The 23,377-nt window shown below is 46.7% G+C and overlaps 1 protein-coding gene across 1 annotated transcript in view; it reads left to right on the top strand.

The window, feature by feature from the left end:
* Positions 1-3,910: 3,910 nt before the first annotated feature.
* The window catches only part of LOC142879592 (zinc finger protein ZFPM2-like), a gene marked incomplete at its 3' end in the record, with an annotated part of 57,274 nt that continues 37,807 nt past the window's right edge, over positions 3,911-23,377 (top strand). The window contains exon 1 of the mRNA XM_076012983.1: positions 3,911-4,351. Coding sequence (XP_075869098.1) covers positions 4,312-4,351 — 40 coding nt within the window. The remainder of the gene's footprint in view (positions 4,352-23,377) is intronic.

The following is a 23,377-nucleotide window of genomic DNA, read 5'->3' as shown; positions in this document are numbered from 1 at the left end:
GAACTTTATCTATATTTTTCAGTATCCTGACTGCCTTAAATTAAATGAATCTCTAATAAAAAAAAAATAAAATAAAGCAGTCCCCATAGTTTTAAACAGCAAGAGGAAGGATTAATATGAAAATATTTAATTGCTAATTAGTTTATGTACAGGTGAATTGATTTTAGTCATTAAGGTTTCATTGTGTTTCAGTGCATGTGCGAACCTGAAAATATTGATTGCTGTTTTTGTTTTAATTTGTCATTGGTAAAAAAAAAAAAAAAATCACATTGTACAATTTGTTCAACACGTGCGTCTTTATAAATTTTCTTTGACTTACCCTTGTTTTATTTATTTTCTACTGCACTCCCTACATCACTCTGGTCTACACACACACACACACACACACACACACACACCCTCACACACACACACCTCACATCCTCTCTGGAGACAAACCAATCCTCCACAGCCAGAGGGTGACACCGCAGCAGGCGAACTCATAACACACGTGTTGAAGTTGAGCTGCTGAGGCTGCTCCTCATGGATAGAGTTCGCGTGCGACCGACGGCTGTCACTCCCACCGCCACCGGACATGTGCCATCCCTTAAAGGAGTGCACCTAGTAATTTGTCATACCACCCTCCCTGTGATATTGCTCTGTCAATACAGCAGCTCACTGAAGACAGTCTGTGGTGGAGGTGACTCTGTTGCTTTTTGTCATTACACTGAACAATGACAGAAATATACATATAGATGTTTAATTTCATCAAACGCTCAATACCATGAAGGCCATACGTAGAATTATTATTTTCTATGTGGATTACCATTAATGTTTACTTTGCCATAATGTAGACATTATTAGGTTTTGAAAAAATAAAAGCCAGCAGTTTTACATATTAACTCTTACATTTCACTTACATTTATTATTTAATTAAGAAAGAAAAATGCACATTTTTATTGAAAGAATTATGCAACGTACATGGTCCTCTTGACATACACAGATGTTGTTGTTCTTTCATTTGAAACCAAAATTAGTTTTTCAGTATTTTGGGAAATACATACGGTAAAAATCAAGCAGTCCTTCAAATTAAGAGGCCTTGTTTTGAAAAAAATAAAAAGAGGCGGGGACCGCATTATGAAAGTTAAAGGATATATGGAAAATAAATTCCAGGACTGCCTGACTGCTGTGAGTTTGTCATTTGTTATGTTTTGTTTTCAGCGTTTTATGTAGTTTTTGTTGCCCCCTTATGAAGTCAAGTCTACACCAGCATAGTTTGACAAATAATGTTTTTTTGAGTTGAAACAGCATCACAGAGCCTCACAGTAAAACCAATTCTGCGACCTTAATCCAAACCAAATATTTTTGCAGTTGTATTGCGAACAGCATCGGCAGTGTGAGCAAAAGGCAACATACCTATTGGCACAAATCACTTAAAACAAATTTGTGTGTGAACTACAACGTGAGTGTAAAAAAAAAATGCCGCCGTAAACACCACGGTCTCCTGGTGACACGGGGCTGTCAATAAATAATCACAACAGCAGACAAGAGCTGATCTATTATTTAAAAACCAAACGTGTCAGTCTCGCTTCCTGGCTGCGGGGGCGCCACTGCGCATGTGCGCAATAATAGCGCCGAGCCGAGCACGCCGCCATCCGCTCCGGAACATATTGTCTTTAAGAATGAACACGTTGGAAGTCACCAGACGGCCGACCTCGCCCCCCCACCCCCACCACTCCTGACACTGAGTGGCACTCCCCAAATGTGACTTGGCACTTCTAATCAAATGATTTAGCACATTAAATCAACCTTTCCCCCCTGTAATCAGATTATGTGCGCGCACTCCGCAGTGTACAGTATACCTTAACCTATTAATACGCCCAACCTTGTGTCAGTGATTTCCCGAGTGATGGAAACAGTATCATGTTAATTATCGCAACCATCTGCTCCGAGAAGTGGGGGTGGGGATGGGTGGGGGGGAGTGTGGTGGGAAGTAACGGAGAGAGAGAGAGAGAGAGAGAGAGAGAGAGAGAGAGAGAGAGAGAGAGAGAGAGGGGGCGGGAGGGGGGGGGGGTAAAAAACAACAACAAAAAGCTTCCTCTTCTTCTGCTAGATTTGTAGCTGTCAATCAAAGTCAGCTTCAAACAAGCCACTGGGGCTCAGGAACAGCGGAGAAGAACCACGCTCCAGTCTCAGAGGATTTAGGAGTGGCGTTAAATTAATCTTCAGCCGGCAATTTGACTCTCCTCTCTCCCGCCATGTTGTTGCTCTTACCACAAATCATTATTGATTTTGGCGCCGGCTTCCTAATATAGCTAGTAAACTCCCTTTTGTATCGCCCTTTAGCATTTAAGTGTTTAACCATTCAACTCTTTATTTTATTTAATTTGAGACACACCTTTTTTCTTCTCTGTGTGTGTGTGTGTGTGTGTGTGTGTTTCACCAATGTTTTTTTTTTTTTTTTATCCTTTTCATTGAATCTTATTTTATTTTCAAATTAACATCATGAGAAACAAACAACATACACAAAGTGCCATGAGTGTGCATTCATGATGACTGCAATGTCCCTCACTGTCCCCTGTCGAGCACCATGTTCACACTGAAGCTGTATATGAGGACAAAGAAAGACAGAAAGAAAGGAAAGAGAAAGTTTGGCAGCCAGAGGAAGAGGAAGAGGAAGAGACGCAGGAGGAGACGAACCGGGAGGGGGGGGGGGGGACTCACAAGACAGATGCTCTCCTCAAGGTGAACCAGCGCTGACCTGCCTGCCACATAAATTATTCTGTAGTTTCAGACTCCATTCCAAAGTTGTGGAATTGGGTTACAAGATAATTTCACAGGCCACTTGCTTGTCTTCCTTGGCAGTCCAACTGGCTAATTGAAGGGAGTGATTTCCAGTTTGGGTGACTGTTCAGGACATGGCAGTCCAAATCTGAATGATTCTCATTCCTCACTTACTGTCATTCTCTTTTAATATTTGGAATATTTTACTTGTCCACAGGCGGAAAAAAAAAAAATTGCTCACGAGGGGAATAGAAAAAATTCTGATTGACAGTTTCTCAAATTGATAAATAAAACATCAGAAGACAAGCGCAGTCTCTCTGTGGAATTTAACTGTGAGTCAGTCAAAGTATATTTTACAGTTAAAAAAAAAAAAAAAGAAAAGAAAAATGCTGGGAAGAGTTTGTGCAGATAAAACTAATACTATACAGTTTTTCGACTAAATAATCAGATTTTTTTTTTCTCTGTTTTTCTTTTAAAACACCCTACGCTTCAGGTTACAACGGCTTTTTGTGGCGGAGGTTCAGTCATTTAAGGTCAAGCCGGTCCAGTCCAGATCAACTCTCGGGTTGCGTTGTGGGAGAGCTGGTGGCTGCAAAGTGTAACTGAGCTCCGCTTGTTACTTAAGCGGTGATATGTTGCTGATATGACCTGTGCATCGTGGCACATTAACGGTGGGCATCATTTTCCTTTGAAAAACAAATCAAAACGTAAATGACAATATCTTCACAATAAATTTTAAAAAGTAGGAAACTACTAAAAAAAAAAATTGTAAATAAAAATGTGGAACTTTAATATTTAACATGGACACAAAATCCAAAGCTTGGCTTCTTGTTCACTTGGTGAGTGGTGAATGAAATCAGCTCGCCTACATCTCCGATTTTTCGGCACCCCCCTTTAAAAGATACAAACGCGCGCGCTAACACACACACACACACACACACACACGCACACACACACACACACGCACACACACACGCCCAGGTGCCAAGTGAGGTCGGCGCTAATTAATAACTGGGAACTTGAAGTAATTGTAGATCGAGTTGGAAGTTCACGAGGCGGCGGCTACGGTACCCGGGGAGGAACAAACCTTATCTTCAAACAAAAGCGCGAAACGCGTTTCACCTCAGCCAGTCAGTCCGCGCGGATCGCGGCGGAGCGCAAGCAGCCTCGTCGCGGAAAGACACGGAGGGAGGGCGTGCGAGTGAGCGAGAGAGAGAGAGAGAAGGAGAGAGAGAGCGAGAGAGAGAGAGCGAGCGAGAGAGAGAGAGAGAGAGAGAGAGAGAGCCAAAGCCGGAGCCAGAGAGACGAGAAAGATAAAGGAAAGACAGACGGAACGATAGACTTGTGCGTAAAAGTGCCCCCTTCCGCTTTCCCCCCCTCCTCCAAAAATCCCTCACAATTTTCCATCAATCAGACAAAAACAACAACAACAACAACAGAAGCGGCAGCAGCAACAACCATCACAACCCCGACTGCTTGGATGAACCAGAACCTATCGATCTGTCACCACTACACCTGGATTCACTGACCAGCCGCCGCACAGCAGGCATGTCCCGAAGGAAGCAGAGCAACCCCAGGCAGATCAAACGTAAGTTTTTCCCCTCCTTCCTTCCTTCCTTCCTTCCTTCCATCTCTCTCTCTCCCTCTCTTTCTTTCTCTCTCTTCCTCCTCCTCGTGTTGTCTTTCCAACGGCGTCTCCGCTCTCCCCGCACGTCAACCGGGACCTGGCGGTGCAACGCTGACCGCACTGACGCTGATTCAGCAGCAGCAGCAGCGGCAGCAGCTGCAGCTGCACCGCACACTGCACTCACGGTCCAGCACCACCACCACCACCACCACCGCCGCCGCCGCTCCGGTCCAATCCTTCCGCGCTTGTCTATTTTAATGTGTCTTTCTTCAGAAGAGAAGACAAAATAGAGCTGGTTTACACTCCAAATCTCACGGCGCTGCTGCCATGCGTTGAAAAGTTCCCAAATTGTCTCAAGTTATTTTGGTTGCCTGTTGTGTTGAGAGCAGTTTTCCTTCCACTCACACGCACACACACACACACACACACACTCAAAAGAAAAAAAAAAGTGCCAGACAGTGCATCACTTCTGAGTGCTGCGGCCAGTCGCCGCTAATTTTAAATGGCAAAGGCCGACGATCCTGCAGCAGTCGCACCGCCGTCGCCGCTTTGCTTTTTTAATTGTGATCGCTGCTAATTGGTAATTTAAAAAAAAAATATTAAAATAATCAAACGTAAAACATCTGTATTATTTTCATGATGGGGCCTGTGTGGGCGAGCACGTGGCTAACACACACACACACACACACACACACACACACACACACACACACACACACACACACACACACACACACACACTCTCTCTCTCTCTCTCTCTCTCAGTCTCTCTCTCGCCATTAGAGCAACTCTTTCACACAAACACTCTCCGTTTGTTTTAAATAGTCCTTAACACACGTGCCGTGCTGTGGAAGGCTGGTGGGAATAAACACGCCATTTCCAAAGTCACGTGAGGTGAGATAAATATTGGCGGCTGAGTGTTTATTACAGTGCTGTCGGGTCAGCCATGTTTTAATTTAAATTTCACAGAGTTGCAGCAGTTCCTCCGGGGAGCAGCTTTGACCCCGGCTGCCTGTGTAGCAGGTTCACGCCTATCTATCAATTTTCCCGCAACAATGCGTTTCAGCTGAAATGCACTGGAATGTTTTGATATTAATGTTGGTATTTTAAACAGGAAGAAAATACAGTACGTCACATGCTCGACGTTAGTCCTAAAGGGCAGCGATGGTGCTTTTAAATTATTCAAGGATATTTTCATGGAATTAGAGAAATGTTTTTAAGAGCTGACTGAGTATTTTTTTTTTTATTATTCTTTTCAAACACGAAGAAGGCAAGGATTTGCATGCACACACACACACACACACACACACACACACACACACACACACACACACGTACTTGTAAACACACACACGCATTGTATTGAACACATGTTTACTCAAAAACAGCTGACGTGTGTGTGTGTGCGTGTGTGTGTGTGTGTGTGTGTGTGTCCACTGTCTGCTACTGACGTTAGCGGCTAAATGCAGACGGCGGTGAAACTGAGGTCAAACTTTTAAAACATCAAAGCATTCCAGCCAATTTGTCTTGTGCGTTTGACAGCGTTTCGCCTTCGACATTTTGAGGGATTCAAAACTACCGCAGCGTTTGTGTGGCCGTGTGTGTGTGTAGGTGTGTGTGTGTGTGTGTGTGAGTCGAGTGTGTGTGAGATCGGAAGCATGAATTCAACTTGCACAGGGGCTTCCATCGCGTTCGCGCGGCACGCTTTGTGGGTCGCCGGGGGTTTTGTCTGCCGTCGTGTTTCGTCGTCTGTCCTAATTTTTTCGCCGTCCCCGCTTTCACACTTTCAACTGACATTTATCCAAACCTTTGAATTATTTTTTTCCCCCGTCATAATTTACAATTCACTTTGCATTTGCGATCCAATTATACGTCCGTGTTTTACATTTCATCCCAATCCAGTCGTCCACGCAATTTTATTCTCAAATCTTTGTTTGCAGTATTTTCAAGCTAATTGCACGCATTATATTTTTGGTCGTTTAGGTTTGAGCCGTTGAAGCGATTAGCTGCCTTTCGCCACCGTTTTTTTATTTATTTGTATTTATTTATTTTTTTCAACTTCGCTCTCGAGCTCAAATTGTGTTTTCGCCAGCATTCAAACACAAACGCGGCCACCGTCTCGACTCGACAACGTAGCACGACAACAACATGTGACGTGATGGGCCCGCTCGTCTTCGTGGGGGGCCGGGGGCAGGGAGGGGGGGGCAATCCCATCCCATCCCATCCCATCCAATCCAAACCTCGCCATCCGAATTTTTTTGTCGCCGAGCCCACGAAAGTGTCGTGTTTGTGTTTGTGGTTTTCTTTTCTTTTCTTTTCTTTTTCCACCCCGATGCCTTTGTCATTGTGACCTGGCGCCTGTGTGAATTAGTATGTCATGTGTGAGATCTTGTTAATATGGAGCCAGTGTGCAGCCGTATAATCAAGCTCTAGTTAGAAACAGAAAGGTCACTGGGAGCCTAGATCCTCTCTCTCCTTCTCTCTCTCTCTCTCTCCCTCTCTCGCTCTCCTTTGCCTGGGAACTCTGGGTAAAAAAAAAAGGGATAAGAAAAAATAAAAAAGGCCGAAGAGGCGCAGCAGCACAGACAGTCAGCACAGACAGTCGTTCTAAAGGACAAAAAGGTTGTTGGGCGCAGCACCCCCCCTACCCACCCACCACCTACCCCTCCACCCTCCACCCTCCCGCCCTCCCTGCTCTCCGCCCTCCTCCCTCCCCCTGCATACATTGGGCCGTTATCTAAAATTGTGATTTATGCAGTATTTTAATATTTTGCTTATTCTTTCCCCTTGGGTGCTCTCTGAGCGGCGATAAAAAGGCGATGCTGAAAGAGCACCATTAATTTGCTCCGATGACTGGGGAGATAAGGCCAGATAATAGGAAAGATAAGCGGGGAAGATATACCATCAGAAACCCCCCGATTATTACCATTAAAATTCCAGCCCAGCAATCTGCAGCTGGCTGATAATTCCTTCTCCGTTTCCACCACTTTGGATGATAAGGCAAAAAATAGTCACTCAGAGCTCCTTGATTAGGCTGCCTGGATATCCCGATAATACAGTGATAAATTATGTATTTTCCCCCCTCTTGTTTTTTTTTTTTTTGTTGTTGTTCTTCCTGAGAAACGTTACATCTGATTTCTTCTCTTATATATAAATATATATATACATATATATATATTTTTTTCTTCCTCCCCATTCTTTGTGCCACCCCCCCACCCCCACCAACCCCCCCGCCCATCGCCGCTTTTCAAGAAAACAACCCCCGCGCACTTTTATTGTAATAAGAGTTTGATGGCAGGGCCAGATAGCGGCGGAGGTGTTTTGTGTGGGAACACATATCAATGTTATCAGCTCATCTTCCCAGGGCCAGCTGCTGGCTGCTGTTGTTTTTAGCCTTATCACCCCGTGCCAATATGCCAATAAATTGCCCAGATTGTTCGCCCCATCCCCCCACCCCACCCCCGTTTCCGAGGCGGGTCGGCCCGAATTTGACAGCGGTGATGAAAATATCGCCGATTGCTCGGCGGATTGCGATTAGCCGTCGTAATGTGATGTGTGAATTCCACCATTTCCACCCCCCCTTCCCCACCACCACCACCACCACCACCTCCTTCCTGCTCGTACCCCCTCCCCCTCTACCCCTCCCCCTGCTGCCTCCACACCCACCACCTCTGCCCCCACACTGAGAGGGGGAACATTTTGACGCCTAATAGGAAGGAAAGATATGAACAGGCTGAATTGAAACCAGCCACCCCCCCACCAAACCACACCACACTCCCCCCTCCCCTCCCCCCCCTCCTTCAGAGTAATTTTTCTGCAAAATTGGCCCCCAAAGTTTTCCCGCCGTAAAAGGGGAATCTGGATGATGTAGGGGCGCGCGCCTCGGCCGCTGTTTACGGGAACATATTGGAGCAGCCCCTCCGAGGCTGCGGCTGGCTGGACGTCTGGTGTCAAATGTGCTTATTAAACTGACTTAGTGCTCTCCACCCCTTTCTGCTCTGCTGTCCTCCACCGTATGGGCCGTCGGAGAATTCATGTTGCTTCCTGTGGCTCTTCCAAGCCCCCCCCCCCCACCCGCGCTGTCCAACCAGTGCCGCTGTGACTGCGCTGCTCTGTACTGTAACTTTGTATGGCGCCCGTGGCGGCGAAGTGCACGAGTCCCTGGAGCCGACAGAGCAGTATCACTGTCAAAATGCCTAATCTGAAGGTCCACGTGCACTTGTCTTTGTCTTTTGGTATTTTGCTTTTTTCCCTGGTAGGTAAACGGGGATCAGTGACTTTATATGGTTAAATAGTCTCTGTTTTATTAGATAAATCCATTTGTTTTTTCTTTAAGGTCATCTTAAATATGTTGACCACATTTCACTGCTGCTAATTTCTGCTGCTTTTAAATCATGTTGCCACAAATCCTGCATATTCCGACTAAAACCAGTCCAACACTGGATTTATGTGCTTGTTCCTCAAATGTCTAAACCACAGACGGTTGGAAAAAAAAAAAAAGGGATTTCATTTTTTTTCTCTCCTGCCTTGCCACCATTTTTTCCATCTTAGCTGCACTGGTTTAATCTCTGCGGGTCCTTAGCATAAGGCCACTTTATGTAACGTTAGCATACTGTTTATCATATCAGGTGACATTTCTATCTTTGAGGGGCATTTATCAGAGGCAGATTACAGTAGTAAGGGATAAGGGGAGTGTTTACTGAATTGACTGCCAACATCCTGTATCTGAATGCCTGTGTGTGTGTGTATGTGTGTGTGTGTGTGCGTGTGTGTGTTTGCTCGTGTATACATCGGTGCACGCTCACTATGTGCGAGGAGCATGTGGCTTTTAGCTGACGGATCGAAGCTGTTAGCTTGATGCCCCCCCCCCCCCGCTCCTCCCTCCGCCTCTTCCTCTCGTTGAGCAGACCAGTCGTCCAATCTCAGCTCGGCTCTCCTTTTTCCTCGCTGTGGAAGTTGTGCGTGCCACGTTTCACCCCTGGCCCGCAAAGCGCTGGCAAACTCCGGCAGTCAGATGTTTTGGGGGTGTAAAATCAAAAAAGAGAAAAGAGTGCCGCCGTGCCAGCCTCCCTGTATGTTTAAGGGTTTCTCTCTTTCATCGCGTGACAATCGCTCGGCGTCTCTCGCGTGTCTCTTGTTGATTTCTGTCAGAGGAGGAGCGGTTTGCCGAATGCCAACTTTCCCTCAAACATCTGTTCGCTGCCAATAACAGCTTGCGCCGTCGCCTCGTCTTAGCTGAAGGATCCCCCCCCGCCCCCCGATTGCCTCCTCACTTTTGACACAAAAACAACAATAGCGGATGAATGTCATCTCCTCGCAAACGTTTCCCTCTCGCTGCCATTGTGCGTCGAGTGCTGTGTTTCTCCCGCAGACAAAAGTGGTCGCCGGCCCGCTATTGCCGCCCCGCGTTGTCGAGGGCTCGCCCGCGGATACGCGCGGAGGAACGTGGCTGTGCGGCAGCTGCCGCCGCCGTCTTTGTTGACAGCCCGCGCTTGCGCGACGTAGCTGGTCGAGAAGGCGGTTGGAAGGGGCTGGCAGCCGGCGGTCGGAGCGACGGCGCTGGTTCCTGCCCTCTGTGTCGCTCCGGCCTCTGCGAGTGTGTGCGGACAGCAGCATGAAATGTTGGGCAGGGTTGCCGCCAAAGGTGGAGGTCACTTCCTCGCGCAGTTTCCTCTTTGTCTTCCTCTTTCCTGAATTCCACCGCTTTCATTGCAATAAAGGTTGGGCTTGAAGCAGCTTTTTTTTTTTTTTTTTTTTTTTTTGTTCGGGCTGCGTCGGTAATCTTGGCAGAAATGCTAATTAAAAAAAAAGGCAGTTAGAAATAAATAAATAAAAAATCTACCTGCTACCGCCTGTGTCTCTTTAACCCTGGCTGTGTGTTTCTGGCCTCAGACCGTATTCCCCTCCGCTTATTTAGATTTTATATCAATGATGCCCATTGAGCCCCCAGGTAACAATTGACTTTCAGCCCGCTTTAAGTTAATAGCCTTGTCTCCTGCTTGTAGGGATCAATATTGGTATTAATTAATCGCCATTATCAAGAGCGGGATCTAGTTCCATTTGTTGTTACATCAGCAACATATCAATAGAGAAAGTGGACTCCCTGATCGTCATGGCAACTTCATCTCTTAGGTCAAAGAGAGTTTATCTTATCTTGCTGCTGAGAGTGGCAAACTGCTTAGGAATCTAGTTTAGACTCAAAGATCATTGATTTTGGCCCTTTTTTTTCTTTCTCGCCCCCACCTTGTTGTTTCAGGAGAGAGGGAGGGGAAGGGAAGGAGGGGGGGAGGCAGCATTCTAATCACAACAGAGATGTAAGATTTAAATATTGATGTCCAAAGGCCATTACAGCAAAGAAGGCCTCTGGTCTCGCTGTTGTTCAAGTACGTCCTTTTAAGACCCAGACAAAGCTTTGATTATCAGCAGTGTCACCGTGGAGTATGTCTGTATAGCTGACAGTGTGGGACTGCAGGGGAGATCAGTTTCCTACAGCCGCAGAATGTTAACAGATCACACTCGGCTGTGATGGCAGTGGGCCTCCTATAGGCCCACTGTGTGTCCGGTCTGTCTGTCTGTCTGTCTGTCTCGCAGATAGTGTTGGGTTGTCATTTACGAATGAGTTGATTCGCTGGAAATTTGTAGCATTTTGTAGACTTCAAAGTACTCTTTCCCTTTACTATAAAATCACTACAATTAAAACAACATATATTGTTTTTATTTGTTTGTGAATTGTTGGTTTGCAAAGTTGTTAGTCTGTGGGGCTGTGTATATGCTTTACTCTCACGTTTTATTTTATTTTTTTCATTTTTAGATTGTTGTTTGCATTATTGACCGCTGGTTAGTCGGTTGTTGCTGCTACAGCAATTCAGATTTATTAAAAATGATATGTTGTTTTTTTTTCTGATTCAGGCGTTATTGGAGGTCGGGTAGAATAATTGTAGTTGTGGATTTTTAAATGTTCAATACATTGTAGAAGAGTTCAAAATCCTGTTTTAATAATGAGATACAATACTAGACAATAGCAATGTGTTGAAGACTGAAGTATAAGATTTGCCACTAAATGTCCTCTGACTATGACCTCAATGTGCTGCTGCTGTGTTCTTGCACAGCATATTCCTGTGCAAATGAATTAGGATAGTATGAAAGCCACCTTTCTGTTTTCGCTGCAGTCATCAACATTACACTAAATTTGTTAAGTTGCCAAAAAAATGATTTATTAGCATTTGTCCTATCTATAATCATAACTTTAAATAAAATAACACTATGTTGATAATGATTTTTGACTTTGGCATGAATGGACAGGAGCAATGGTACAAGAAATCTCTAATATATAATTGATAATTATATGTGATAACATTGTTTTGTGAAGAGTACTTGTGTAAATATTTCTCCTGCACAAGAGCTCGTCAGTGTTTACGTATTTATGTGCAAAGTTTTCTAAATCTATATTTATTCATCCATCCATTCATTACTCCATATTCATATCCATTGTAGAGAAGCAGCCTGTGCGTACAGTGAGGATCTTGTTTGAGCATCATGCTGCAGAATGCTCCTCAGGGTTGGAGCAGAGAGCAGGGGCACTGCCCGCTCTTTCTTTGCCCCCCTCCTCCTCTTTTTTTTTCTTCTTTTTTGCCTCCGGGACACAATTGCCTCATTTAACATTCTCTATTTGGCCCCTGCCAAGAGGGGAAATAGCCAGGGTGAGTAAGGGAGGCCGCCACACATCATGAATTCTTCTTTCATTTAACTTGCACAGTCCCTTTTCACCTTGGTGATGCACATGGATCTGGAATGAAGATATTGCTCAATTAAGGGGTTTTCCGAGGCTGCTCCCGAGGTATTGCGGTTATTTTTGTGGCACATTGAGGTTCTGATGCATCATGGATATGGATATTGGGTTCAGAGCGTTTGTCTGATGCCCTGACACCTCGGCTGACGAAAACAGAAACAGCTCGGCACCTCCGACAGGAAGTCGCCTCTGCCACGTTGGAGGCACACAAGTCTGTCAGTCTTCCGTCGCAGGATTCAAATAACTTTTATTTATGTATTAAGGTCCCTTTTGTTCATTTCAATTTAATTAGCCACAGCTAATCACAAATATTTTCATGGAGTACGTCAAGACGAAGATGGGCTTTTGACTGAATCTTGGATGAGAGGACGGGGCTCTTCGGAAAATATGACTCACGTTCTGCAGCCGGCAATTGTAACAATATGTTGACAGCAAAATACAGTAAAATTGTTGGCCGAGCCTCCAATTGAAAATCAAGCACATTATTTGTGTCAGTAATTAAAAAAAAAAAAAAAAAAAAAAAAGCGGTGCTTTTCTTCAAAAGAGATGCTAATACAAGGGGGTAATTTGGTGAGCAGCGTTTTTCTGAGCAGGAGGGTACCTGGCACACTGGGAAGCGATGCCCTAATAGCGCTTCAGTAAATCTCTGGCTTGGCAGGAATTACGGAGGATGTATTTGTCGGGCGGGGGGGAGAGGAAGGGGGGCTTGCGATGCAGAACTTTGCATTGGAATGATATTCAGCCGGCTCTATAGTTAAGGGATAGGTGGCAACAGAGGATTAAGTAACAAGCTTTTCAGTTCAATTTGTACATCAGCATTTCCTGCCAGATGAACAGCACCAAACCCATCGCATCCCAAGGCGCCAGTGGAAAATCGCTAATGACAAAGCTTTGTAAATAGATCAACAATTTATGTCAAATATGCTGAAAATATAAAACAAACTTCAAAACATGTTAATACTTTAAAGAGGCTGTCTTTAGATTTGCACCAATGCAAAGCTGCTAAAGCTGTTGACAGCGCAGCTTACACGTCATGTGATCGGCGGCCACGTCCGCGTGTCTGGGTGTGATGAGCTGTGCAGCGCGGCTACAGAAATAGCCCTAAAGGACATGTACGTTGAAGTTGGAGAGCCGCGGCGGCGGCAGACGATATTCACTGTGAATCGTGCAAATCAGATTAGCATTGGCCGGCAACGAAAGGGGTGAGGGTTTTTGTTTTTTTTTGCAAAGTGGCCCTCTCTCTGCTTTTTATTATTTCAAAGTGGGCTTTGTGAAGTGACAGAGTAAACACCCAGAGAGAAATGCAGCCCCTATTATTTCATACTCAGCCAATTTTCTTTTCTGTGTATTTCACAGAATGCTTATCTAGTAATTACTAAAAACTGTTGACATTGAGCAAGCGCTGTAGCCAAGTAAAATGCCTTTTTGTCTTATGATATCTGATTGGATTTTTATCTAAGGTTCGCGCAATCGTGCATTCCTGAAAAACAAAGATAAGTGGCTCAAACTCCTTATTTCCAGCACGGGCGCTGAATTAAGAGGGCTCATTTTGAAAAACTGCAATCATTACATCCTCTGCTCGTTTGTTTGGTGAAATACCAAGACTATATATACACAAACGCACACAGTATATGTGTGTATATATATTTATATATGAGCCGATATATATTGGTTTTTGTTCACTCGGCCTTGTCTGTGCCTGAGAATCAGCACAGACACACATTTGACCATAATCAAGTTTTTTAAGCTTCAGAAACAGGATAACAACTGGGTCAGATGATAAGCCCGGGCAAAACAGGCGAAAAAAGCCTCCTCTGATAGACGAGGCGCAAATCTGATTGATTGATGTCTGCTGGCTTTGCCAGCATCACAGGCCGGTTGACAGTCAGTTTGGGATCAGATGATTTCACTCCTCAGATTGGGGTTGAGGGGAAGGCTAGGCAAATATGAAGGACACAAAGGTCAATGGCTTCTCCTCTCCTCTCTGTATCTATCTCTCCCTCGCAATAGCTTGCTTTGACAAACTGTAATATGTTGCTAAGCTTTGTGGCAGCGGGACACATGGTCATAGTTTGTACAGTAATATCCTATTGCCGTAATCTCACAAGGCATGATTGAAAGTGCTGGAGGAATCTGGTAAGAGCAGGGACCCGTTGACATCATCAGCTGCTGTGGACTGGCAGATGTCTCCCGACTCGCTTGAACCAAAAAAATAAAAGAAAAAGGGAGAGAAAAAAAATTCCCATGGGATTCAATAAGTTAAACAACAGCTCTGACTCCGAGTGAATCTGTTATTGTAAGGGGGATCTGATAAGATGCCACCATTTCATGAGTTTGTGTAGCGGAGGAGGCCAAAAATGGAATCTACTGCGAGTGTCTCCTTGTGGTTTCGGAAAAAGACAGACATGGAGCCGTATCAAAGGATGATTGGATGCATATTGTAAATAAACACCCAAGTCTTTCCCCATTGCCTCTCCGAGGAGATGTTCCACACAGCGTTTCATGTGTTCTCTGCCGCTCAGATCGTGTATCTCGGAGATGGAGTGACAAAGGGCTGCTGTGGATTTGCCCTCGTGCGGCGCTAACTCTTGGATCAGGTTCAACCAAAACAAAGTGCAAAACACACTGTGTTATTGCCCGTGTTTGTCACTCGGTCCCTTCAGCTATTGTTATGAAGCTGAAATTTAATAAGACGGGCCCTGTGTGCCGGTTGCGTGATTGAATAGAAGGCCCTGGCTCCTCTGAAGGTCCATCTCTAATAGACACGACAAAGAAAGTGTCCATTTCCTTTGTATAAGGGGGCTGCTTTCAAGATCAAGGTCTCACTTGTAATGAAGTGCCCATGCGAATGCAAGTCAAATTCTACCATTATAAATCACTTGTTTTAATCAAGTTTTTTTCCCCCTCACTGTTGTAAATGTAGCCTCATTCTGAGCCGCTAACCAAAGAATAAAAAAAAAAGAGGATAATCCGAAGACAATTCCAATCCAAATGGAACCGGACATCATTTAGGGGACGAGACAACAACTCTTTGTTTGTTTGAAGTGGTTGATATGACAACCTTCTTGACAAAGGCTCAAGACGAATGAAAGGGACTGGTAATTACCATAATTATCTCTTATATGTTTTCACCTAATGATGTCCATTAAATGCCTGCAGCTTCGTTTGGAGGACGGCCTCGGCGTAGGTTGGCACGGGGCGCACAATGCGGTGCGTTGCGTTTGCGCCGCGCCGCAAGTAATGAACTTCTTTCATCAGAGATGTTTATCGCGCCGCGCTTCTTGGGGGGAGAAAAGCCAATATACTCCAGCTTTTTGTTACAGTTGGATTATAACAATTCTCATAGTTCCCACTTATCTTTCAAATTTTCCCCCTACATGTGATATCAACCCAATTGGCTTCATGTCTAAACAGGATGGCTCTCTAATCTAGCCCACTGTTCGCTCCATGTAAAACATCTCATTTTGTGGCTTAGGCTGGTGGCGGCCTTATCGTTACATAATTCGCTGGCCTCTCTGTGATTTCCTTTGTGGCAATTTATTTAAATTCCCCCATGTTTATATATTTCCTGTCTCCTTTCATTCACAATGATTGCCTTTCGGCGGTTCAAAGGCTCATCGCCGAGACTTTCGGTAACTTTGCAGATAGGGGAGCGAGGCACGGCGCGGCGGGGGAGAGTTTTTCGCGGCGAGGTGGAGGGCGAGGCGGAGCCCCTCTTGATGGTGGGGGGGGGGGACGTGCAAAGAGGCCGGACTATGTTGGCGCACGGCGTTCCTTCCACGTCTCGGCGGCAGCTGGATGCGGAGGTCCGACCGAACCCGGATCGGAATCGTCTCAGTTGGCTAGCGTAGCATTTTAGGACGATGCTGCTGCTGCTGCTGCTGCTGCTGGAATACATGTTTGCTCCGACTGAATCGAGGGCCCTCGCCGCTCCTGCGGTTGCTTTGGTCTTTGTCCGCCAACTATCAGCATATCAGCAGTGTCTCTGAAGCCCAGTTGTATAATGCACCATTTATGGCTTTGTGGAAGGAGATGGCGGTCGGACGGCGGGATGGCTCCAGGCCTTCCCCTCAGTGAGTGGATTAGCGGCGGCCCGCTTTAGCGGCGCACAGCCGCGGTGTGAAATCGGCCCCGCTTCGGCTCCGGCGATGAGGCTCCCTCCTCTCCCTCCCTCCCTCCGTCTCTCCCCCTCCCTCAGTTTCCTCACCTCGATGCAAAGCCTCTCCCGGCCATCTGTGAAATGTGGAAACTCTGTGTCTAAGTTGAGTTCAGATCCCATCCCCTCCGTCGAGCCGGGGCCAGGAAGCAAATGGGCAGGCAGTCGGCGGAGTGGGTTTTGCAGGAGGAGGAGGAGGAGGAGGAGGAGGAGGGTGGAAGGAAAGACAGAGGGGAGGAGGGGCGGAGGAGGGGGGGCGGCGGAGGGGATCAGCTCACTGATGTCGTGCCGCGTGTGCAGGAACCCTGCCTGTTCTCCGCGGGCGAGTTGGAGGAGGGTCCAGGCCTGGGTGCCGGCCGAGAGATCTCTGGTTCCTGCTTGCAGGTCCAAATCCCCCCCCCCCCCCCCCCCCCCCACCACCACCCCCAGCCCCACCACCACCACCCCATGTGTGTCTGTGTGGAGGCGAGGCGGTGGCACGGCTCCCCTGAGCCCCTGCCCAGTCCTTTGAAGATAAGATGGTGATACAGAGTCCCTTTCGGTACGTCGCTAACCGACGGTCTTTGTGCGACACGCATGCCTCTCTCCTCCCGGAGCCCCGCAGCTAAAACACCTATGGTCTTTACGGTCTTTGCTGGGACGAATCGGCCTCGCGCGTGGCTCCGGGTCAAATTAGATTATGAATGGCTGACAAAATCCTAGATTGTGTGTTTGGGACATTTGATTTCCACCACTGCTCTCCCCCCTCCCTCACCTCCCTCCCTCTTCGCATTTCATGCTGATACGATGTGGACTTCTGCTTCTGCTGCGCTTGATATTTCTATTTGATTCTACCACCACCACCCCACCCCCCCCCACCCCCACCTCCTCCGCTGAGAAGAATCACTTCCAGCGATTCTCCTCATGGAGTCGACGGCTGACTACGTTTTTTTTTGTTGTATTTTTTTGGGCTTTCCATGGCAACGGCGCCGTCACCTCCCCCCCTCCCCCCAGCCCTCCACCATCTCGGCCTGATTCTGCTGCTATCGTTGCCGCGCCGCTCTTGATCATGACAGTTTTTTAAACACTCCTCCTCTGCATTTACAACCGCATTTGCGCCACTCACGGCCCATTTCTCCCACTTCTGGTCCCCCTCCACCCGCGGCTTCTCACGAGGGCCGGCCATCACAATCAGGCTTTCGAATGATGAACTCAATATACTCTCCCCTCTCCTCTCCTTCCCTCCCCTCCCCTCCCTTCTCTTCCCTTACCCCTGCCCTGCCTTGCCTTGCCTTTGCCTGCACGCTCTGGCTTTTCTTTTTTTGTGGCGAGGGGGTTCAAATTTGCGCATAATGTCTGGTGATTGCGGCGGCATCATGGCGGTTTGGAAAAAGCCGAGTTCGGCCGCGCGTCATCTTTCCGTCAGACAATGTGGATCTCTGTGTCCCCGCGAGCTCATCAGCGATGGGGCGTTGATTGCTTTTTGATACCCCTCCAATGTGGATGAGGCCCTGCATACATCAACTAATTAGAATGTACTTAAAAGTGTGTGTGTGTGCGTGCGTGCGCGTTTGCGTGCGCATGCGCGGCAGACCTCACACGTCTCATCAGACCCTCGGATCAAGTTCTCCAAACCACGCTCGCCAAAGGCTTTTATCAAATCCCTGACAAGAGGAGAAAACCTACACAGTGGCGGCGGTTTGATGCCGTGGAAAAAAAAAACAAAAAAAACAAAACGCAGAAAACGAGGGCGGTTGCCGCTCGAGTGCTCGGGTTGAAATTCCAACGAACCCCACTTTATACACGACACATATAGTGGAAAATCCAGCGGCAGCTGTCGGGCTGGAGCCATAAAGGAGGACTGTGTGAGAGAGGAACCACCTCGTAGCCTGGCAACTCCGTCCGAGGCGCCGGCGGCGGCGGCCAAAGTTAACTCCATTCCACTGTAGATAATGGAGCCGCTTTCCTAGAAGCCCTGAATGGATGGATGGGCGAGCGTGTGCGGCGGCGGCGGCGGAGGGGAGAAGTTGCAGCAGTTAATTAGACGGCGCAAATGACTGAGTGCTTTCACGTCCACGGCACCTTGATGAAATAAAGGCGGGGGTGCATCGCGCAGGGATCTGCTAGAACTTTTCGCCGTTGCTTCCGTGACTTTTTGGACCGGGCGTCCGTCATATTAGTCCCATGCTGCTACTTTTTCCACACACACACACACACACATATGGACTCACACACACTGAGCTCACAGCTCAGCAAACAGCCCAGCCCATGCTACGATCTGTAGAAGGTGCTGCGGCGTCTCTATATATTTCATAAAGGCATCCTATTACACCCCTGTGGCTCGCAGAGAGCAGTGCGCTGAGGTTCAGTCCCCCAAGCAGCAGAGAATAAAGTGTAGGATGTGGCACTTGCACAGGAATCTAGCTGCTGTTTCCTCAGGTAATCTTGACTTGGATCTTAATTCCAATAAAGTGTTTTTTTTTTTTTCCTGCTTCTTCCTCTTCTTCTTCTTCTTCTTCTTCCTCTCACAGCATAAGCCAGATCCGAGAGAGACAGAGAGAGGAAGAGAGAGAGAGAGAGAGAGAGAACACTCCACTGTATTTTTTCGCGGTCATACTTTATTGAATATCATTTTAGATAAGAGGTGTAATCCTTTGGGTGGAAGTGATGTATATTGACCAGCTCAATGATAGCGATGCGCCGCATGTGTCTGATCTGAAAGAGGTAAATAAGTATTTGTGTCAGCGGCTCAATCAAATGGCACGGAATATTGAAGAGTGCCTGCGTTGGTGTCACTCTGCAACTTTGTCAGACTCCGTCTGAATATTTAAGGTGTTGCTGCCGGAGCCTGCACAGATGCAGATATTTGTGGTTTGTTCTTTTCTCAGGAAAAAGTATAACGCCGGGTGAATGCTAAACGATAGGGAAATGTATCAGTGTCAGTCAGGTCACGGGGTTTCTTCCTGAAGAATCTGCAGAATTTTTTTAACATTTTAACATTTATGTTGTATGGCTGATGGTAAAAAGGTGAAATTAGAGTCAGTGACCGTGAGGTAGCAGGAAAAAATACCATTCAATGGGTTTTACATGGTTGGCTACAGTTTACCAGTAAATAGAAAAAAAAGCAGCTCCCATGATTCCAAACTGCTTGACTTCATGCTACTTCATGAAAAGAACCCTCTTGTGCATAATAGTTGGTGTCAAGGTTCCCCAAACTCAACAACTGTGCAGTTGCAGTGCAGCAGAGCGTTGATGTAAAAAATCTCGCGCTCAGCAGTGATGAATCTACGACTGTGTAACATAAATAAACATATGAAAGTGCATTTATTTACATATAAAACTACCTTGGAGGAGTGAATTCAGGCTAATTGCCTCATACCTTTATAACAGTGTTAAAAAAATGACGTTTTCCTGGCATTGTATTTAGATAAAATAAAGCCTGGATTATATTCAATTTGGACTGTTATTGTCAATTATTGAGTATTCTTTTTGACGGCTGCTCCTTCGCTACATCAGCCGGAGCCTATTGTCTGCTCCCCTCTAAACAGAGTGTGTTGCAGTTCAAGCAGTGAGCCGGGTCACCCGGGTCAATATGGCGCTGTTACATTCTCACCTCTCGGAGTGACTGGGTTTCCTCCATCAGCTGAGAGCAGCCCTCTCCTTTCCTCCACGGTTCACTTCATCAGGGTCCTGTTTTTATCTTGACCGGCCAGGCCCGTGACCCCCTCCCACCCCCACAAGCACTGATAGTCCAATGAGGCTGCAGGACAGCAGCAACACAGTGGGATCACCAGTGCAACAACAGAACACAACTTTACAGGGTTTAGTTAAGTTTGCGTTTGCATTGATCGGCTGACCAGCCTCTGTGTGTGTGTGTGTGTGTGTGTGTGTGTGTGTGTGTGTGTGTGTGTGTGTGTGTGTGTGTGTGTGTTAAACCACTGTTGCTAAAGTTGGAGTTGAGTTTGAAAGTCTTCAAAAAAGTGTTTTGCCAGAACGACACATGAATGCGGAGAGATTTAGCATGAAATACGTGTCGTGAAATGCAAATTTGCCTTTTAAGCCTTTATATATAAAAAAAGAAAGAAATACATATATTTGTGCCAGTGCTGCGGTAGAGCGAACATGCCAAATTCTGAAACGCAGGCAAAGAAAGGGACTGGCCGCCGTGCTCAGAACTGTTCAATTTCACGAGCCCGCAGAGAGCGCCATGTTCACTCCCCTCTTTGCATAGAAGAAGAGAAATAAATGCTCCGGGTTCCCCGTAAAGACAAACATGAAAGCAATCAGCGAGAGTTCTTTAGGCCCTTTCTGTTGTGCGCTGTGTAATGCAGCTTCTCTACTTCCCAGGTAGTCTCTGCCATCTGACTGCCGTTTGAAGTCAACAGAAGTCGACAATATTTGCTTTTCAGCAATTCTCACCCACTGTGTCTCTCTGAGGCGTTTGAAAGTGTGACCAGTGTGGAGTCTATCTTTTTTTTTTTTTTTTTGCGCTTTTGGAAAGCACAAAAAAATGGCACAAATTGGCCGTTTGGTTCAACCGCGGACGGACGGCGAGGTGCTTTTTTTTTTTTGTTTGCGGCGAGCTCGTCGGTCATTGTTGTCGCCCGGGTGAGGGTAATGACGGACGGCGGGCGGAGGAAGGGGGCGGGCTTGGAAGCGGGAGCCGGGTAGAAGTGGGCGGGTGGTGCGGGGGCGCTCTCATCTGGAGCCAAAGATCTCGCCAAAGTGCAAAGAATGGCCCAATCTCCAGTCAAGCCAAAATGAAACGTTTGAGGGGAGGAAAGGTGCCAGACTCACCTCATTATTCTTCCTGCATTTCATTTCTTTCTAATAGGGCGGGGTCATTGAACAATGCAATTTCCAGTTTGCCTGGCTTTTTTTTTTCATACCTTCACGGGGATATAAGCGTGCCATTTTAAATTAAGGGGGGCGGGCGGAGGGGGGTGGGTCATGGCACTAAAAATACCAGCGTTTAATGGTTTCTGAAAACAATAGCCGTCGAAGGAAATTCTTCCTGCGGTGTGAAGCAGGAATGTGGCGGACATGGCAGTGAACATCGGAGAAAACCTCTAATTATCAGAATGTTGGGGGGGGCGGCGGCGGGGGGGGCTCAGGTTTCACCCAATGCCCTCTTTCTGTCGCTCCCATTTCTTGTCGGACAAAACCGTCCTTGCCGCTGTGCGCACTACACACTTTCCCTGCCCATCTTTGTGGGCTTGAGTGCTATTTCTAATTGTACTATCAAGCGAGTGCGTCTGAAAGCGGCGCCTTTTCTCTCGCGGAGGTGCGTGCGGGCGAGTTCGAGGGGAGCCTGCGAGGCTGCTCAGACCCCGGCGTTATCAGCACCAGATGCAGGTTGACTTCAGACTTTCAAAGGGGAGGTAAAGAGAGAGGAAGGGGGAGGGCGGGCGGGCGGGCTGGTGTGTGGGGGGGGGGGGGAATTAATGAGAGCCATAAAGCCAGCAGGATAAATAATTAGCCAACTGCTACTTAGATCCGTCCCTTCATTTGTGCAGCGGCGAATCAATTCTGGCCGCAAAGTTTGCCCGTCAAAACGGCCCTTGTGCCGCCGTTGACTCGCTTTCGGTATTTTTGTTTTTGTTTTTGTTTTCATTTCATTGTCGCTCCGATTGCACGCACGCGCGCGCTTTCTTAAGATTCATCTGCGTTTTTCCCTTCCTTTCTTTTCTCTTTTTTTTTTTTTTTTGGCCGCGCCGTCCCTCGTTCATTTGTCATGTACACCCGAGTGACAGGTCCCTCTGTCCTGCCGCCGATAATTGGCTGGACCGGTGCTCCCTCCAAATGTGCGCGCCACAAAACAGACTGAAATGAAAGACAACTCGGTTGTCACATGGTTCTTCATAAATCATCTGGATGAGCGCGTGTCATATTTGTGTCCGCGTATTTGTTTTTGAATAATCAGAGAGACACGATGTCGCTCGTCTTGTTCCCGGTTTTTATTCCGGCCGGGGCGACGTTTCCCCAAGCGCGGGCTTTCACAGGGACGCCGCCCGGGCCTGTTAGGACACGTCGCTCGTTCGGAGATACAGGCGCCGGACGTGCCTCTGAAACCGAACCCGCGGCTCACGTCTGACAAGTGATGTCACTCCGCCGAACCGATTCGCCACTTTTTTCCGCCGAAGGCCCCTCGTCGGGATCGAAGCTCATTTCCGCCGCCTTCGGAAGAGGCTCCGCCTGCGCCGGCGGATCTGAAGTGTTTACATGCGCTTCGCTCCCGGAGGATTCTGTATTATTGTCGTCACACTATATGGAGCGCAGCCACTTGTATTGTTCTAATACTCCGCCGGTACGTCTCGCAAAGAGCTGAGCAATCACCCAAAGACTTACATTATTCCGCAGTCTTTGATCGCTATTCATGTGTCTGCACTAAGTAATCTTCCCCTCTAATCTTATTCACAGATATAAATAAACAAGTAATGCTCTAAACGAGCGGGAGCACACGAGTGAACATCCAGAGGATTATGGTAATTTGTGGATAAGTAGAGGTGTTTTGTTTTTTTTCTCCCCCCCCCCCCAAAAAAAAAGCGAATCGTTATGAGAAAAGTTCCTTCTTTGAAAATCTGTTTCCACTCTGCGGGCACAGAAATTCTAATCAAGCAATTGCATTTGGCTCAAAATATTCCACATCAGGAAATGATGAAGTGATTTCTTTTTTTTTTTAAAGATAATACTCTAATATGCTGTTTTAATTGTTGCTCACTAAGATTAAGATGGTCAAATCATTAAAAAAAAAAAAAAAAAAAAAAAGATTCTAAGGATTTGTTTTTGAAAAATGCAAATAAAAGCCTCAAAATCCCGAACGCCATCGATACCAGCGTGCCCGCGTTTCCATCGACTCTCAGGACATTACACTTTGTCTCATCTCTTCCAACTTGACATTTGGAAAGTCAGAAATCAATTATGTCTTCTTCCCAAATGAAAGGCCAAAAAAAAAACTAGTATATGGCTTTAAAGTCGGCGGCGCTCGCCTTTGACACGGCACATTACAAAGGGAAAGGAAAATCACACCGCATACCTGATCCATGAAAAAAAAAAAGAAAGA

The sequence above is a fragment of the Nelusetta ayraudi genome, unplaced genomic scaffold (assembly GCF_046127955.1).
Source record: "Nelusetta ayraudi isolate G7.1 ecotype Tasmania unplaced genomic scaffold, CSIRO-AGI_Nayr_v1 ptg000136l, whole genome shotgun sequence".
NCBI lineage: Eukaryota > Metazoa > Chordata > Actinopteri > Tetraodontiformes > Monacanthidae > Nelusetta > Nelusetta ayraudi.
Note: the sequence above shows the minus strand (reverse complement) of the source record. Positions and strands in the feature narration are given on the sequence as shown.